We start from the raw sequence: 15,252 nt of genomic DNA, 5'->3' as shown, positions 1-15,252 counted from the left end.
GAAAGGCCTTTAATAATAATGGATAGCTGCGCTGTATCCGCATTATCTGTGCTTTCATCAAGAGCTAATGAAAAAGCTCTGTAGCTTTGTGTCTCTCCAGCCAGATGTGTCGCTAGGTTCCAAGTATGCACTGCTTCAAAAATACTCCCTCTGAAAAAGACTGCAGCATGGGCAATTTCTTCAGCCACAATAAAGCTAGTTGTCACAGCTGCTTTGTTTTTGGCAGAGGCTTTCTAGAACATATCCTGCTGCCATCAGTTTGACTTTCTATACTTGCAGAATTAGCTGTTTTTCTTTAAAACTCACATTAGGATACTTAGTTCCATGTTTGGTGTCAAAATGCTGACGTATATTGTATTCTTTGAAAACTGCCACTGCCTCAACACAAAAGACAAACCCGTTTCTCTCCTTGAAGCACAAATACATCTTCACTTTCCCCATCTTTCTTGAAAAAGCCTTCCATCTGTATCAATATTACTCTTTATGGACATTTTGGGATCGTTGTCTTACTTAATTCCACTTGTTCGGAAAATTGCATCAATGTGGAAAAACATTGCAGTGTAGTACTGTAGTGGGAAGCCAACACTTCGCAGGCAACATAATTAGCATGCATTATGGAAAGTATAGTTTATAGTCAATGCACCCTTTTGATTTATTTATTATAAGACAATCACACCTTTTAAACTCTCGCGGGCCACATAAAGTGATGTGGCGGGCCACATTTGCCCTCGGGTCTGACTAGTAGTTTAAACAAATCACAGACTGTAAACCTGTCTATCAAGACGAGACACTTCCAGATTTTGTTCTCCGTTTAATGGTAAATCATTACAATGAGATAATGCAAATAATCCTTCATGGAAAATGGAATACACATTCAAACTGGTATAATCACATGACCATATAGGGCAGGTGCACATACACTGAGAATATGGTCTATACAGGAATATGGTCTATACAGGAAACACAGAATACAATTTAGAGTGTATAGCAGGCTAAAAGAATTTGTGAAATAGTGCAGCAGGCTTCATGGTTGCCCACAATATTTAACAGCTGAACAAACATCTTTTTATACAGTTTTTATAGTGTTTTTAACCCCCGGGGTAAACAAATGACTTATGGAATGTGCAAAATTTTATTTGTAACCACTGTGGGAAACAAAATCTTTCTCCAAGGCTTCTGCACTATCTCAGTATCAACATGTAAAACACAAAAATCCACAATAAAAATCATTTGGACACAGTGTTGGTCAAAGTTCACAGGATTTTTAACAGACAGTTAATGGAATAAAAATGCTGGTAGCTACCACATCACTTGTAGGTCATTTTTTTTAATCATTTATCATTGGTCAATTATTGCACACTATGCAAGAAGTCAATAGAACAGTTTCTAATGGGGCATTCGTGTAAATCCCAAAAGACTCTTAAAGAGGCTACACAATGTTCACGAAGGAACAGTTCAAAGACAAGGAATTGTGTTCAAAATCAACAAGCCTTTTAAATGTGTGTATTTTATGCCAGCAACACAATTCAAAAAACAATTTGGGACAACAGTGGCAAAAAAGTAGGTGTGGGGACGTTCAAAGTCTTTCTTTTTTAACTATGGTTTACATAGTGGCATATTATAATGTTCTCCAGGATTAATAAAGTATCTATCTATCTATCTATCTATCTATCTATCTATCTGATTTGGACGGTTTGAATTCTCATTGTTCACACAAGATAAAAGTATTAGCTTTAGAGCAACTAAGTCAAGCCACATCCAGCAGTTTACATTCAAAAGCAATAGTGAAACTTACAAAGACACAAAGTCTGAACTTTGTTTAAAAAAAAAACACTCAATAGCTCATAAATCACAAATTTATAAAGACATACATTGTCCACATACCTGATCCTTCTCCTAATTGATAAACAGAAAACTACACTTCTTACAAGGTCTTCACAAAGTGCTGAGATATTTGAGTGTTTGTTCAGAAACAAGTCTCAAATTGACAGAGCAGAAACTTGATATCTCCAGTACAGCAGCTACTCCGTTCAATGACTGTCTGCAGGTAGCACTGGATTATATATAGGCCCTTCAATTACTTATTTTAAAGCCTAACAAATATCTCCCAAGTAAAAAAACCCCCAATGCTCCCAGATTCTATTTTGCTTGAATAAAATAGTAAATCAGTTAGTTGAAAATGACAAAAATTATTGCTTAATTGACACGTCACACATGCTCTTGGGATGTGTTGCAGAGAATGACTACAGCACCACTCATCAGAGCACAGATCAGTTCATTGTTCACTTATATACAAGTCAACAGTCTAAGTGAAAGCACCAACACCAAGCATCATCAGTGTTACAGCTTCTGGACCACCAGCCTCATTTATATTATCATTATATTACCATGAACATAAATCTGAGCCTAGCATGCAGCAACAGATCAGTGGTTGAGTCAGAGTGCACCTGACTCAGGTATGTGCACCTAAACATACACAACACAACAACAGAGCAGTAAGACAGTATGAAGACCCCCCACCCCCCAACCACATCCAACCAGTTTATCTTCCAATATGACAGCAGAAAGCCCTACGTCAGTGTCAGTTCAATGTTAGTGAACTGCATTGGATTATTCAGCCTCCTCTCTGTGAGGTATGATCATAGGCTGTATCTAAAGCAATGCCTCCAGAAGACAGCTGAAGTGGGTTTTAGCACGGAAATGTCAGGCAGCAGGACAATAATGTTGTGTTCGATAACCTCTTCTCTACTCAAATGACAATTTCTCCATTTCAGTTTTTATTTCTCTAAACCATGAAAGGTACGCAGGCACATTTACACTAAAGTTTTACACCACCGTGTCCCTTCTTCTCTGAGTGTTCATATTAAGCAAACTGACCCAGCAGCCCTTGCAGGGTTTGAGAAGAGACCCACAGCATCTCCACTAAGTTATACTCGCAGTAGCCCATCCAGAACCCAAACATCACGTCGGTCACGTTGTGTCTTCCCAGCAGCACCCTGCTCAGTCCTACCAGCCCAGCCCACAGCAGGACTAGAACCCTGAGCGGGGCGGCCAGAACCAGGTGAGCCAACAAGAACCGGCCACACATGGCAGCACGGGTGGCGTGGCCAGAAGGAAAGGAGTAGCGGTCCACGGAAAAGGTGGCGAACATGTCCATCCGGTTGTGGGCTGGTCGACGCCGACGCACCACTGCCTTCACAATGGCAACCAGGACCAGGTCCAACAGCAGACCTGAAGTAAGAGAAAGACGCATTATATGTAGAACATAACACCTACCAGGAAAACATGATATTGCACAAAAATAATCATAATGATCACTTCAAGATAAGGACAGTAAATAATAATACTGAATATCTTTGGTGCATCTATTTATTTTTCAGGATGGCTAGTACAGACCATTATCAAAAAATTAGAATGTCGTGGAAAAGTAGTTTAATTTCCATAATTCCATTCAGAAAGTTAAACCTTCATATATTATAGATTCTTGTCCCACAATTTAAACAATTTCAGGTATTTATTTTTTACATAATTTTGGCTTCCAGCTCATAAAACCCATAAAAACAGGATTTCAAAAAATTAGAATACTGTGAAGAAATCATCAGGACATGAATGTTTTGAACTGAGTGTCACACACTCATCATCTACTAAACTCAAAGCACATGCACAGGTTTCCCCAGGTGTTATTTAATTGCTTTGGTTTGGTTCAATTGTCTCAGTTCGGTTCAATATGGGGAAGACTGCAGACATGACAGCTGCCCAGAAGACCATCATTGATACCCTTATAGGATGGGTAAGCCTCAAAAATTCATAGCTAAGGGCTGGCTGTTCACAGAGTGTTGTGTACAAGCAATGGACTCAATCAAGTCTAGTGGAAGGGGAAAATGTGGCAGGAGAAAATGCACTAGAGGGAGATGACCGTGGGCTTCAGCGGATTCTCAAACAGAGAAGATTCAAGAATCTGGCAGAGATCCAGAAAGAGTGGACTGAGGCAGGAGTCACAGCTTCAAAAACCACCACGTTCAGATGCAACAGATGGGCAACAACTGTTGGGTTCCTCGGGTCAAGCCACTTCTGAACCAGAGCCAAGTAGGAAGCGGCTCAACTGGGCCAAGGAGAAGAAGAACTGGACTGTTGGCCAGTGGTCCAAGGTTGTCTTTTCTGATGAAAGTAAAGTCTGCCTTTCATTTGGGAATCAAGGTCCAAAGGTTTGGAGGAAGACAGGTGAACAGAACCCAAGCTGCTTGAGGTCCAGTGTGAAATATCCACAGTGCACAAATATCCAGTGCAGGTGTTTGTAAACTCTGCTTTCTTAAATCCAAGGTCACCGCAACAGTCTACCAGTATGTTTTGGAGGACTTCATGATTCCTTCTGCTGAGGATTTTTATGGCAATGCAGATTTAATCTTCCAGCAGGACCTGGCCCCTGCCCATACTGCCAGAATCACCAAAACCAAAACAAATTTTTGATGATATCGCACTGAACATATCAAAATAGTTTTTAAAACAGATTCTTCCAGGTCTGCAGTGCATATGCCAGTAATCTGATCTGTCATTGCTGACACAGTGAAAAGATTACAGCCTTTGTCTATTGTTGTTTATAACTAACTACTCAGTCACCACATACTGGATTATCATAACTGGATTATCAATATTTTTGCAGTTTCCTCTATGAAAACAACTTAAAAGTCTGTTAAATATATTACAATAACTGAGGAGAGCATGGACTAAAACTGTAAGAATGATGTCATCCACAAATGTGACAAGCTTCTAGCTCTAAGTGTGTGTCAGAACAGACAACAGACACTTGCAACATTGGGCGTAGCAGGTGAGAACTGGGGTGGATGGGAGGAGTGTGAAACATACACACGACCGTACCCAGCACTGATGGTGTTTGGCTTTATTTTCTAAAAGTGTTCATAATTAAATTCATACAGTAATTACAGTAAAAAGAACAGTTTTTTCTTCTTCTTCTGCAAACATATTGGTGGATATTGCGTTGGGGGAGCTTATATGATCTGGTCACCATCTCATGGCAGTTCTGGTTATTCTGACAAACTGGGCAAGTGTCTGAACCCAAAAAAGCAAGATATAGGCTGGTTGTTTGGTGTGCTGCAACCTGCACTGATGGATGAATGTGGTTCTAATGATCACATTGACTTCTGTTGCCACATAAAGTGGAACCTGTAGGCTCTAAGCATACCACACACACACACACACACACAGTAAAGACAAAAAAAAACCATATCATTGGATTACACTGCATAATTCCAATCTATGCCCCTGAACCCCTCGAGCAAGCTCAGTTTCTGGACCTCAGTACAGTATATCTAAAACTTTGTGTTTGGCTATGCTCGCATCCTGCACCCCAGCTCAGAGGTAGGACGTGTCTGCAGAATGTTCCCGTGTGAATCTCCCTAAACCCAGACGAACAGAGGTGTACCCATGAGCAGGTTGAGCATGACTTCCTGTCCTGCAGTGCTGTCACTCTTGTAGAGGCAGTAGGCAGCGCCAGCCAGCCATGGGATGCCGTGTCCAGAGATCTCTATCAGCTTCATGAGCGGGCGGACGCTGCCACAGGTCGAGTCCTCACAGGCGCACACTCCCAGCCGCTTGGACATCCACAGGTCGATGGCGAGCAGGGAGCTCAGCGCGACGCGCACGAACGACGGGTTCAGCCGGATACCGTCCTCCTCCGGCATCCCCTGGCCGCTCGCCGAGCCCGTGGAGGAGCTGGAGCCCCGGCGCCGAGTGGGGCTCTCCGAGGCTCGGAGCCGAGCGGTGGTGGTGTCGGAGCCCTGCCGCTGAAGGAGGTGGGCAGGAGAAGACCGGTTGAGCGGCTTCGTCAGCGACATGAAATCGTAGCGGCCGTTGGAGCTGCCGAGCACCGGGCTGCCTCCGCTGCGACCCGGGTTTTTAGCTTTCGGGGAAGGCATTTTGTCCGTTTACTGTCACGCCGTCGACACCGGAATGTGTGTTTGGGTCACCGCAGCGTTAAATGTCCTTTGGCGCTATGGGTTGTCGTTCCTTAGCTCATCTGTTGTACGTTTCACGATTCATGTCACGTCAGTGAACAGAGAGTGGAGTCGCCATCTTTGAGTCCTCAGTTGCAAAGCTACCTGGGAATTGGTGTTTTTCTGGAAACGTGCGCGTGAAGGTCTTTTTCGTTATTCTCATTGGCTGCGATTGAAGAACAATTGTTCCTTAGAGCAAATAAAATTATATAGTTGCAGGCGCTTTTGTTGTTCATGACACAGGGACGTGGGACTATTTCACCCATTAAAAACTCAACCACAACAAAAGTCTTTATTGTTGTATGTTTTAGTAGTTATTAAAGGTATAAATTATTTATAGTGGCACAGGCCTTATTGGGTTTTGCATAGAAAGACAATCATTGCCAGTTAGGCTGTCACAAGGGCACAATTTAAATTGTGACGCAATAACAACATCAACGCAACACTTGCAAAACGCACGGGGTTTTTTTCAACGTAACGTATTTTTAAAGTTAGTGTTGCTAATCAATATACAGTGTTGGCATATAGAAAAGTCGCTGAACCCTCACCCAAATACCATTTCAGCCATTGTTTTGAATTACATTGTTGACTTTAGTTGTTTGGTCAGATTTCTTGGAAGTAAGAAAAGCGAATAATGTAATTTTTTCGATTTATACTGTAGTAAAGTGTGCTCAGAGTGCCAAAGTCTTTAAATTATTGGGATGTAATTTCTTCATACATCTAAATTTATTGTCAGAATATTTCTTTCAAAACTTGTTTTCTTTGCAAACACAATAATAACCTGATCATAATCTTGATTTTTTTCATTTCTCGTGTTGAAAATTTACATACGTATGCTTTAAACTATAAAACAATGTAATTTAGTGAATAACTGCCTGTTATATGATCAGACTTTCAGTATCTGCACGGTTTGTCTGTAGCGATGTACGTGACGTCAGTGGCTCCGCCCATGTCCGGGTCCACTCCTGGATTTCTTTCCCTAAATTGTCAGTCAGGTCCCGCCCTTCACTAACTGTGATTGGTTCCTTACACCAGCTACAACCAAACATACCCAGATAGCCAATCCAACATCGAACACAAGCAATACTAGCCAATTAGAGGTATGGAGAGGCGGGACGTACATGGATTTGCAGAGAAAGAATTTTGGGTTACATTTAAGAGCGAAGCAGATTGTACCGCATCCTGTTTGAGTCTGACAAGCTGAGACGACACAACCATGCCTGGGCTTCTCTTGGGAGACACATTTCCAAACTTCGAGGCTGATACGACCATCGGCAAAATCAAGTTCCACGACTTTCTGGGCGACTCGTAAGTGCGCAGGCTCCTCGTCCCGCAGGCTCCATCGGAAACACTTGTTTCATTCTGCGTCATGAATTTCACGCGTGACGATCGTCACACCTTGAGTCACGTAACAGGTTTTACGTTGCGTTCTGCGCGGCCTTCGTGGTGCGCTAATAGACACAATAATCCGATATCAGGACGACCTGCTGTTGAAAGACATGTTGTCCGTGGTTAGGCTTAAGGTTTTAAGTTCACAGTTCATTTTTGCAGCCAAGTTATTTTATGAGAAAAATCTTCATATCGTGGCGCTACTCTGGTCCTCCTGTTCACTCAGGCTGGCAGAGAATGAATGAAAAACATCAATTTTTCTCTCTCTGATCATGCCACCACGTGTATGACCTCTCTCCCCCTGACTTCATGACCTCTCTCCCCTGACCTCATGACCTCTCTCCCCCTGAACCTCCATCTGCCTTTCATTTAACCTGCAGCACATATGATGCACACAATAGATACCAGCTTGTGGCAGAGTCCCGGAGGAATTTTAGCCAGTAACTCAAGGACTAAGTCCTCCAGATCTGCACTATTTCCTGGTTTAAGTGCTACAAATACTTTCTGCAGAGATTTGCTTTAGATTACGAGTCAGACTACTGGTGTGTCAGTCATGAATGTGTTTTCTCTAAGAGCGGGCTAATCTATGAGAACCGGTTTTCTCTTTCTTTCTGAAAACGCAAAAGGAGAATGTAGAATTTGTGAGTTAAAAATATCAAATGAATCTTCGACCAGAACTGTTCATCCCTTTTGTCAACTTTGCAGTGTAAAGTTAAAATAAGAAGACAATATATATCCTAAAAAGACCAGTGTTTTTTATTCCTTGAAGGGATTTCTGATCTTTGATGGAATCGCGCTTGTTCAGTGTGTGCTGCAGGTTTCATTCAAATGCTTCATCATGGTATTAAATAGATTAAAAACAATCCCATATTTGAGCTGGCAAGGTTGTTACCAATGTTATAAACTATTTTGGTTTATAAAACAAATATACCTCCAGTGCTGTTTATCTGCAGTCAGTGTTGCAGACTGTTCTGATTGACAAAATTGACCTGATAGAGCAATGCTTTAATGATTTTGTATTGTTTTATAGCATAAACACAAGCCACTTAATTCTTCTTTACATTTCCATGGTACACATCTTCATGTCTCCTGAGGGTTTCCAGTGAAACCACAAGTTTTAATTAAGTTAATGAATTCATAATTCCAGAGGGAACCTGTTTTTTCAGGCTAGTAAATGATTACTTGTTTTTGTAACATATATGACCTTTATGTAGAACCCCTGACAAACGTCCAGCTGGCAGTGTTTGCCTTCGGTGTGCACAAGAAGAATGCAATTCATGGCAAGCAAGCAGAGCTCAACATAACACCTGCTGTACTGCTGGACTGTTATCACATCTAAGAGCATTGTTGGGTAGAGGACAGTTGCAGTAGCCCAGCAATACACAGATGTCGATGTAAGGTAACACCAACTGATGCAAGTAGCGTTGCTCAAGCGTGACTCAGCTGAATGACAAAAATTGTATTTAAAAGTCAAAGTGAAGCTTGTGTGTGTTTTTTGCTGTTTCCCCTCTGGTCAGTTGATCAGTGGGATGAATGCGTCAGGACAAAGGGTGTATTGTGTGTTTGTGTGAGCTTGGCTCCGTTCCTCCTGCTGTTCTGTCCTCTTTAACGTCAGACCCTGAAAGGATCAACTGTGTGCAGAACAGCAGGAAGAATGGACTCATGCTCTTCCCTACTTCATATAATCTGAATAGTGTAGTAATGTGTAACCTGCTGCAACAACGTACTGTAGCTGTTACTCTGACCTTATTTACTGTCGCTGCATTAACCAGCATAACTGGCTCAAGATTTTAACTGACATGCCTAAACTGGTCAGGCACAAATAAAACAACAACAGTCTAAGTGGTTACACAATGTCTCATCTCTCTGTCAAAGGCCATCGTTTCTGGCTCTGTCCTGTTTCTGAACACACTCAGTGTCAACGTCCAGGGTGTGGTGGTGTGCAGTAAACTGGGGTCATCTCAGTCTAATCTGACCTTCTGGTTGTTCTGTAATCAGGTGATTTCAATGCAATGCTTTGGTTGGTAGTGAAGCTGCTCTACAACGAACATTCACACATCATCTGAGGCAGAAAATCAGGTGATTCCAGGGTGACTTCCAGAAAAATGATTTCCAGTGATGCTCATGTCTAGTCGTGTTTCTGCTGCACATCACTTGGGTCAGAATCACACACACACATGTTGCTCCCACTTTCACATTGTACAGTCTTGCACCAAGACAAAAACACTGAAAATGCAACAGGTTTGACTTTGAATTTAGTTTATTTTCATTTCCGTGACTCAAACCTCTTCCTGTAAATGAATATCATTCCAGTCTGTGCTCTCTGATGTTTATGTAATGTCATGCTGAAATGAGGGTGATCTTATGATGTGAACATGGACCTCAGCGCTCTTTATTTTTTCTTTCTGCAGATGGGGTATCCTATTCTCCCACCCAAGAGACTTCACTCCAGTCTGCACTACTGAGCTCGCTCGTGCTGCCAAGCTCAGTAAAGAGTTCGAGAAACGCAACGTGAAGATGATTGCCTTGAGTATCGACAGTGTTGAGGATCACAAAGCCTGGAGCAAGGTTGGGCAGACAGACACATTTCATTTACTGCACTTCTTGTTTCATTACAGTGGTTAAAAAAGATTTATAGAACAGGTTTGACGAAGAAGAAGGTTTTGCAAGTGTACTTTTTGTACCTGCATTTTCAATTTAAAATCTTTTGTTTTACACTCCAACCAGTTGTATCATTCTTATAATAATAACATAAATAATTTTATATATGTATTTTATGTGTATGACACAGGAGAGGACTTTAAACTCCATTTTGCCATTAAATAGTGACAATAAGTGAACTTGACCCCGTCTCCTCCCAAGTCACTCATCACATGAGTTTATCTTGTAGCTGTAACATTTAATCTTTAACCGATTATGGTCATATTCCCAGTTTTCTGTACTTCCTGCCCTATGAGCTGAAGTCAGTCTTCAAAGCAGGCCATAAACACTGGAGATGGCTTTTGCCCCCACTTTCTGCTACGTGACTGTAGGCAGAGGGCAATTTTCTGAGGATCTTTGACTCAAGTAGATAAATTCTGAAAAAGTTTCTAAATCTTTTGAGAAATGTGTGGGTGGGTTTAGATTCCTTATTTTTACTGATATTTTATTTCCTTGAATTAAATAGTATATCTATGTAATTAGATGCAGTAGTGGAGGTACTTGTAAAACATTTTTCTTTAGGAACAGTATTCCCATTGTACTTTAAGAGTTAACCTTTCAACCCAAGCGTGTATTCATTGTGACTGACTATAAACTGGGTCACTGCAGTTCAACAAGGCCCTCCAAAAAGCCCGTGATTGGCCTCTGAAACGGGAGTCCCTGTCAGGTGATGCTGAACTAGAAAGCAGTTGAAGAACGTTAACTGTTGACACTATAAAAGCTAATAGGAAACACCCCTCTGCCATATTCTAACCAAATCCTTTCCGATATATCTTGTCAGACAAACCGTTTTCTAGAAAATCAATTTCAAACCTGTGCTGTAACGACATCAGGGTAAAGATGCACATGAATGGAGGTGTGAGAGCTAACTGTGTCCACTCCACTCTCCAGGATGTGATGGCTTACAGCTGTGAGCCTGACAGACCTCTGCCCTACCCCATCATCGCCGATGACAAGAGGGAGCTGTCTGTCCAGCTCGGCATGTTGGACCCGGACGAGAGGGACCAGCAAGGAATGCCTCTCACTGCCCGTTGTGTAAGAAACCTGTCCTGCATTATAACCCTAAATTAACACACACGACACTCTAACTTATGTTTGTACAGTATTCGGTGTTAACGCTGGAGCAAATGCTTTTTTCATGAGCCTGATGAAAGTATTGAAATTTCTATGTGGCTCTTTTCCTTTTTTGGTGAACACCAAAAGTAATGTTTCTATATATGACCAGATTATAAAAGATGCGTCTTCTTGGTGTTGCGTTGAACTTGTGTCCTCTCCATCTACTTTAGGTCTTTGTGGTTGACCCCCACAAGAAGCTGAAGCTGTCGATCCTCTACCCCGCCACTACAGGAAGAAACTTTGATGAGTTGCTCAGAGTTATTGACTCCCTTCAACTCACTGCACAGAAGAAAGTCGCCACTCCTGTCGACTGGAAGGTAAACACTTCAACCCGGTGTTCATTTGTCAAAAGTTTGGGAGAACCCAGGAAACAAAAATGAGGAGTCCTCTTTATGAATAGATGTTATTAGAAGGGACGACGTTACCTGTGTGAAAATCTTTTACACTCTGGACAGCTTATGAGATTTTAGTACACAGTATGGTACACAGTATGTTAATTAAGATGATGAATGATGATGCGGCCAAATCTAAAGAAAAAACACAAGCAAATTAAGAAAAGTACTTCATCAATTTGTATAACATAGGCAACACTGAGAAAACTCACTACAAATACCACATCAGTAAAACTTGCTGCAAACAGAAACGGCAAACTTTCTAATCAGTGAACAATGAGGGAAGTTGTGTCAATGGAAACAGAAATAGTGTTGGTTTCCACTATTTGTTTTTAAACTTAACATCATTGACTGCTAAAAATAACAATATCAGTCAAAAATTGCCAAAACATTTGTAAAATAATCTGAGTTTTATTTAGGATTAATAAAACAGATCAAACAAGGGCTTTTAAGTGACCCCTGGAATAATCTTCCACTGTGTTGTGGCTTTGGCAGTGTTTGCCTGTGGTCCAGCATACACTATATATTTCTATAGGTATTTTAAATGGTTTAAAATTTCCTTCTACCACAGTTGTGTCCTGACCATTAAGTAAGAGGCTATAACTAGCAGCTTGTTAGCTCACTCAGTGCTGTTACAGAGGTCGAAAACTGAATGACTTTGTCCAAAGTACAAGCTTACCTACTACGTATGTGAATAATCGTAAAACCAAAGGTGATGAGTCAAACTGATGACATGACCAGGACCTTTGCTAATTTAACCAGACACGTCCCACTCCAGCTTCATCTAGCTGTAACCTAATGTACATACGTCATTGACCTCAGTCCTTTCATTTAAGTTGCTAAATATAATAAATATACATTTCGCACTTTCCAAAATATTGAGCTTTCTTTTTGTATTATTTCATTCTCCTCCTGTTGATCTTTCTCTTTAATTTTTCACTGTTGGATGCAAAAGTGTTAGTGACTAAAAACTGAACACACAGACCAGCTCAGATAATTAGAACGCAAAGTTTGGTAGTAAAACTTTCAACAAGTTAAAGTCTTCTCAACATTCTTGTTAACAATTTAAAGAACATTATGTCATATTAAGAGCTGAAGAACATGATGATCTCAGTGAAATACCAAATAAAATTTAAAGTAAAAAAATTTAAATGAAAGTTTTACCGTCAGATATTATATTACATTGATTTATGTTACACTGATTTATCAGACACATTAGTCATAGCTCCATACATTGAAGATGGAGCAGCATGCTGCTGCATCACAATCACCATTTAAGTCTTCACAGCACCGTTCTCTGTTCTTGTCTCTTTTTAGCCTGGTGACAAAGTCATGGTCATTCCCACGCTGTCTGAGGCTGAGGCCGCTAAGCTGTTCACTAACGGTGTGACCACGAAAGAGGTGCCTTCTGGGAAGACATACCTGCGCTTTACCCAACCATGAAGTCACACTTCAGAAGAACACTGTAGTTTGATGCTTTTTGACCTGCTAATAATTCACAAAACAATTGACCAAAATTATAGATGACTACTTAGTTGAACTTTGTGTTCAGCATTGAATCAGGAATATTTGGTTTTAGTATTTTGTTTACAGTAAAGTGCCTTGCTTAACTTCCTTTAAAATCTGTTATTCGTCATGTCTTTTTAGTCTTTCAGTCCCCACACTGCGAGCGGTTTGATCCAAGGCGGTTGGTAAGCTTCTACCACAAGGTGTCCTCTTATGACTTTCTTTTAAACTTACGCTATGTTGCGTTTGGACCTTCTTGCCAGTAGGTGGCAGTGTGTTAACGTTATCCTCTGACAGCATCCATCGGTTTTAATGTCTGTGACCGTGCCTGGTACCACATTGAGTGAAATGAGTTGTTCATTTACTTTTCCATTAATTAAAAAGTTGATGGGTCACATCAGGTTGAGTGTTTTCATTCATGTTTATGCAGGTATTTCAAGGACACAGAGGTTTAAAAAATGTTTTTTGTCCACTCTGCATTCCAATCAGCTGACCCAGCCGACTAAATGTCTTAATGTACCTTTGATTAGTCTTTTAAATTGACAGTCCTGTTTTGTTCTATGACTCATGTCAAGGCCCTTTTAAATGCCATTATCCTAATGAAACCCACCAGTGGGACAGCCCAGATGGATGTGGTGGTAGAAAGTAACTCAGTAGGCAGACTGTGAGTTCTGTAATAAGGTACTTGAAGGTGGGTATATCTCTTAATCTGACTTTATAATATGTTTTAAACACAAATACTGAGCTCCTGTGTTTGTTTGATAGCTATATATTCTGGTTAGTGTTTAATTTTTTTTTAAAGATTAGATTAGACAAAAACTGTTTTGCAGACATTTTGTTAAACTTTTACTGAAGCCATGTCTATTTTATGACATCAGATTTCTGAGCTCATATCCATCTAAAAATCCATGATCTCACAAGAGATCTATCTGAACTTTGTCTGACAAACAAAACTACTAGATTTTCATTCAGCTGTAAAGCGATGCAGCGTTGTTGTCAATCTTAAGCTCAGTATTGTATGTATTGTATGTATGACATTTGTGCTTCCTCCAGATAAAGACAAGGTAAATTTATGAAATTCAGTAATTACGTAATTGTCCAAACCAAAACATTAGAAATTGCATAATATCAAGCATGTATTTTTGAGATGAACAGATTTGTCTTTAATTCACTTCACCTGAATGAAATCAGAATAATTGCATGAATATAAATACACATGTTCAGACATCACCGTGTTGCAGACACATGAGACGAGTCTTTTCTGCTCCAGTAAACCCGGCAGGTCATTCTTAACTAGAGACGAGACACTGAAGCCGGGGCTGCGGTGTGGGTTTCCTCTGAGTTATACAACTCTCCAAACTGTAAAGCTGAAGCTCGTATTAATTACCGTAAGTAGTCTGATGGTGAACACTGATCTCATGCACACGCATTCTGTCTTTGCATTCAGTCTGAGTCAGAGGAATGCTGAGGTCAAAGAGAAAAGATGAGACTCTCTTTGAATGAAGCAGAGAGCATGCAGAGTCAGATAAAATCTCTTGGGACCCTCCTACTTTTCACTTTTGACGTGCACACAATGTGTTCTGGAATGTTAACCCCCCCAATCAGTTGTTCATTTAATGTAACCATTAAATGAAAGCCACAGAAACACTATTGAAATTTAAGCACTATTTTATTCACTTAGAGTGCTGATCTTGTGTTTTTTGACAACAGGCCCTGAAATCGTAAAAAGTTGGTGACATGTCAAACGTGAGATAACAGTACACAGATTCATCAGGTAATCCTTGCACTCCAACTCCTCCGTCTCTTCACTGGTGGCTGTTCGTCCTCAGGAGTCGTCCAAAATAACAGACACGCCAAGCCGATCAAATGCATTTCTCAAATTCCAGCCTGCAATAGCTTGTGCCAGAGCATGAGAAGTGTTCTGGGTGTCAGAGGCTGGGTTAATTGTCCAGTGCCAAACAGCTTTCCCCTCTTCCCTCCCCCTTTGCTGTTCATCTATCACCCCTCACTTCTTCACGATCGAGCCAGCTTACCCCGCCTCACCTCTCTAGTACTAATACACGTAAAAGAACACTAGCCTGGGCCTGGTCTCACGGGGTACAGCGTAACACACCAGATGCTCATCACACTGACACACA

The 15,252-nt window shown here is 40.9% G+C and overlaps 2 protein-coding genes across 2 annotated transcripts; one reads left to right on the top strand and one right to left on the bottom strand.

Moving 5' to 3' along the window:
* Positions 1-750: 750 nt before the first annotated feature.
* plpp6 (phospholipid phosphatase 6) lies at positions 751-6,228 on the bottom strand. The gene is made up of 2 exons (XM_068319303.1): positions 5,441-6,228; positions 751-3,231 (listed from the first exon to the last, which is right to left on the bottom strand). The coding sequence occupies exons 1-2, from the start codon at positions 5,931-5,933 to the stop codon at positions 2,864-2,866; spliced, it is 861 nt and encodes a 286-aa protein (XP_068175404.1). The 5' UTR covers positions 5,934-6,228; the 3' UTR covers positions 751-2,863.
* Positions 6,229-7,157: 929 nt separating this feature from the next.
* prdx6 (peroxiredoxin 6) lies at positions 7,158-13,514 on the top strand. The gene is made up of 5 exons (XM_068320045.1): positions 7,158-7,319; positions 9,812-9,968; positions 10,992-11,135; positions 11,387-11,533; positions 12,926-13,514. Exons 1-5 carry the CDS (start codon positions 7,228-7,230, stop codon positions 13,049-13,051), a joined length of 666 nt encoding a protein of 221 aa, XP_068176146.1. The 5' UTR covers positions 7,158-7,227; the 3' UTR covers positions 13,052-13,514.
* Positions 13,515-15,252: the final 1,738 nt, after the last annotated feature.

This window comes from Antennarius striatus, chromosome 7 (assembly GCF_040054535.1).
Source record: "Antennarius striatus isolate MH-2024 chromosome 7, ASM4005453v1, whole genome shotgun sequence".
Lineage (NCBI taxonomy): Eukaryota > Metazoa > Chordata > Actinopteri > Lophiiformes > Antennariidae > Antennarius > Antennarius striatus.
Note: the sequence above shows the minus strand (reverse complement) of the source record. Positions and strands in the feature narration are given on the sequence as shown.